The 3998-nt window shown below is 37.3% G+C and overlaps 1 protein-coding gene across 1 annotated transcript in view; it reads right to left on the bottom strand.

Annotated features, from left to right (window-relative positions):
* Nucleotides 1-826: 826 nt before the first annotated feature.
* The window catches only part of LOC111648884 (uncharacterized), a 6157-nt gene continuing 2985 nt past the window's right edge, over nt 827-3998 (bottom strand). The window contains exon 3 of the mRNA XM_023398628.2: nt 827-3803. Within this exon, the coding sequence (XP_023254396.2) occupies nt 2832-3803 (972 nt within the window). The 3' untranslated portion in view covers nt 827-2831. The remainder of the gene's footprint in view (nt 3804-3998) is intronic.

Here is a 3998-nt window from a genome sequence, read left to right as displayed (position 1 = left end):
ATGGCATAAAAAGTCATAGTATAGCATGGCATAAAAAGTCATAAAAAAGTCATAGTATAGCATGGCATAAAAAGTCATAAAAAAGTCATAGTATAGCATGGCATAAAAAGTCATAGTATAGCATGGCATAAAAAGTCATAAAAAAGTCATAGTATAGCATGGCATAAAAAGTCACAGTATAGCATGGCATAAAAACTCCAAAAAGTCATAGTATAGCATGGCATAAAAAATAAAAAAAAGTCATAGTATAGCATGGCATAAAAAGTCATAAAAAAGTCATAGTATAGCATGGCATAAAAAGTCATAAAAAAGTCATAGTATAGCATGTCAAAAAAAAGTCATAGTATAGCATGGCTAAAAAAGTCATAAAAAAGTCATAGTATAGCATAGCATAAAAAGTAATTAAAAAAATCATAGTATAGTGAGGCATAAAAAGTCCAATTATTGTATGGCATAAAAAGTCATAGTATTGAAATGCATAAAAAGTTATATTTTAATAAGGCTTAAAGTTTTTTTAAAAATCATAGTAAAGTCAAACTCAAACTGCACAGTTGATACCAGAATCGAACTTACGTTGAGTCTGGTTAGAAGCTGACCCTTCACTAATCCCCGCCATCCTCAGGTACATGTTGTTTGATACAGTTTACTCATTGAATTTAAATATAATCTTTAAACATGAGTCTGATTTCCCCTCAGACTACAGTGGTGGGCTAAATGCAGAGTGGGTCGACGAAGGGCAGTACAGTGTTGGAAATTGATGATTTAAAAAATGTTAGTAGTAACAACAAGTCACAAGATAAGTTTAAGAACGGAGCAGAGACATCTGTTCATTTTGACCGATTTATTGGGTAAATCACTGAAATAAAAGTCAGAAAAGTCCATTGTCTCACAAATAAAACGATTAAAGACTAAAGTACAGCTGAGTCCAGTCTCTCAGACAGAAGCCTGGATCATTACTCACACTGAGCATATCAACAGTATCACTATGAAGGAAACTTTACACAATCCGACCAATTCAAACATACAGCACAATGACTTCTACTAAAAACATGTTGCGTATTAGGAAGAGAACTTCATTCACTTCCAATGCAGTTAACAGTGTTGACAAACAGGAATGTGTTTCTTCCTTTGGTTTTACTACAACAGGTACAGAGTTCTCCATTGTATTACATGTTACATTTGTAGTAGCAGTTAGCAACATGCTAATCCCTCTAAATTCACCAAACGTATCAAAGCTCAGTTGAAGAGACTTGGAGTCTGTTGCTGAACTAATTAGCCACAAAGCTAGATATTACCATGGCTCGTCAGCATGAAACAGCTAATGAGCCGTTAGCATGTAACATTATTGATGGCGTAAGATCTGAAACTCAATTCAGTTACTGTCAGTGCTTTGTAAGTCAGTGGTTTGTCTTTAAATTCTGACCATCACATTTGAAACAGCTGGATAGAACTGGTAATATTAGAGGGATTATCAGACTGAAATGAAGGTGCACACTGTGACAGCTGATTCAGACACTCCCCATGCCTCATCTGCAGATATCAAAATCAACATTTCCCTTAAATATCCCAGATCAGTCGGGCTCTGATTCGTAGCACACTGTTGCCAGCTTCGTTTAGTAGTTACTGGCTGAAGGTTACACCTCTGCCAGAAGACACCAACTGATTTTTGACAGGTAATGTGAGGTAGCTAAGACAATTTGAGCTTATATCAATAACTGATATAGATAAAACGCTCCATCTGAAAAATTCAAAACTGTTTACTCATACTGAGCTTATTTTTTTTGCGTTAGGCATTAACTGTAGACATGCATTTTTTATTAGTGTTTTCCTTTTTGACGTTCAGTTTTATTCATGTTTTTTTATTTCATTTACAAATGTAATTCCTTATTTTAGCACAAATGTCTCACAAGTAAAGTCAAAAAGGTAATTTCTTCAATCAATAAGTACTTTCTAATTTTCCAAAAATTTCACTTTTCGGCCAGAACACCTGTTCAAATTTTGCTCCCGTTAAAATGTTCAGAAATGTGTACTTCTACACTTAAGAACTATAGTGTATACTGCAGGGCCCCCGATCAAAGACTGTCCTACATGACTGGTAGTTTAAGCCATTAGTCAAGTAATCGTCACACATTTATAATATTAATTATACAAATAAATATTTTTCCAAGGATGAGAAAGAATGTTATAAATAATGTTGTTAACGCTGTGCTTCATTACAAATTTAAAAAACCTAATATGAGCCTTTAAAATATAAACAAGACAAATGTAATAAGGCCTGTCTGAGAATTTTGGGTTTTTATATTTCTGCTAAAACACATTGATCCCAGATATCAATTTTTAATTTATTTAATGAAAAATATTTTACACACATATATATATATATGATAAACCAATCAGAACTTTCCTGTGGTTAGCGTTAGAACATTTAATCAAAATGTTATGTTCCAACATAGAATGGACTAAATTTGAGTGAATATTAAGTGCAATCACTTATAATTACTGGAAATATGAAGAGACAGGTTGAATCCTGATGAACAACATATTCACCTGCTAACAGGAAACAAAGTAATTACGTTAACTCAAGACACTCAGTTACATCACTATCCAATAACAGCAGGGACCAGTTTGACTTTTTCTCCTACAGACAACCTGCACTCAAAACTTAACGCCCTAATATCTTCATAGGTCTCTCTTATCACAGTTTTACAGTATCAGTGAAACACAATTTACTTTCTCCGACATTGAGTTTTGAGGATTATTGTTAATCTCAGTGAGTCGGGACACGGCTAGCACAACAGACATAAGGCAGGAGAAACAGTTAGCTTGTGTTTCTAACTGGCGTGAACACGTTGGTGGATTTTCAGGATACTCGATCTACCGAACGCTTTCCCACACTTTTCACAAACATATGGTTTCTCTCCGGTGTGAATCCTCTGGTGGTTTTTTAGATCCCCTGACTGTGAGAAAACGGCGCCACACTGGTCACAGCTGTACGGCTTCTCTCCGGTGTGGATGCGTTGGTGAACTGTATATTGACTTGAGGAACCAAAAGCTTTGCCACACTGGTCACAGCTGTACGGTTTCTCTCCCGTGTGAATACGTCGATGGGGTTTAACTTGACTTAAAGTCACAAAAGCTTTTCCGCATATGTCACAACTGTACGGCTTCTCTCCAGTGTGAATACGTCTGTGAGGTTTTAATCTACTTAAACTCACAAACGCTTTACCGCATAAATCACAACTATATGGTTTCTCCCCCGTGTGGAGGCGTTGGTGGATGTGTAACTTACTTGACGACACAAAAGCTTTCCCACACTGGTCGCAGCTGTACGGTCTCTCCCCGGTGTGGATGCGCTGGTGACGCTTTAAGCTACAGGAAGTCATGAAAGCTTTCCCACACTGATCACAGCTGTACGGCTTCTCTCCAGTGTGAATGCGTTGGTGAGCTTTCAAATTACCTGAATTTGTAAAACTATTCCCACACTGATCACACCAGTAAGGCTTCTCTCCGAGGTGAACACGCTGATGGACTTTTAAATTGCCTAATTTCAAAAAAGACTTCCCACACTGCTCACAGCTGTGCGGTTTCTCTCCAGTGTGAATTAGTTGGTGTCTTCTTAAGCGATATGCCACGGAGAAAGATTTCCCACAGCTGTCACAGCTGTACGGTTTCTCTCCACAGTGAATGAATTTGTGGTGGGTATTTAAATGACTTGAAGATGTGAAAGTCTTCCCACACTGGTCACAGCTGTGCTGCTTCTCTTTAGCGTGAACTCTCCGACGAGTCTTTGTGCGTCTCCGTTTCTATAGCGACAGACAGACAGAAAGAGAGCGAGGGAGAGAGAGAGTTAGATCTCATGGAGTGGTAAGTGGTAAAGCATAATCACATATAATCACATTGTTGTCTCTTTGTTTTTAAAAGTAATCTTTCACCGTTGTTTTTATAGTACTATGCAGTAATTCATTCAGTCAGTGAAGAAGTGATTGTGGGGGGGGGGG

The sequence above is a fragment of the Seriola lalandi genome, unplaced genomic scaffold (assembly GCF_002814215.2).
Source record: "Seriola lalandi dorsalis isolate HSWRI2012SDOR001 ecotype SW California unplaced genomic scaffold, Sedor1 jcf7180002049675, whole genome shotgun sequence".
Taxonomy (NCBI): Eukaryota; Metazoa; Chordata; class Actinopteri; order Carangiformes; family Carangidae; genus Seriola; species Seriola lalandi.
The sequence above is the reverse complement of the archived record's forward strand: the minus strand, read 5'-3'. Positions and strand labels throughout refer to the sequence as shown.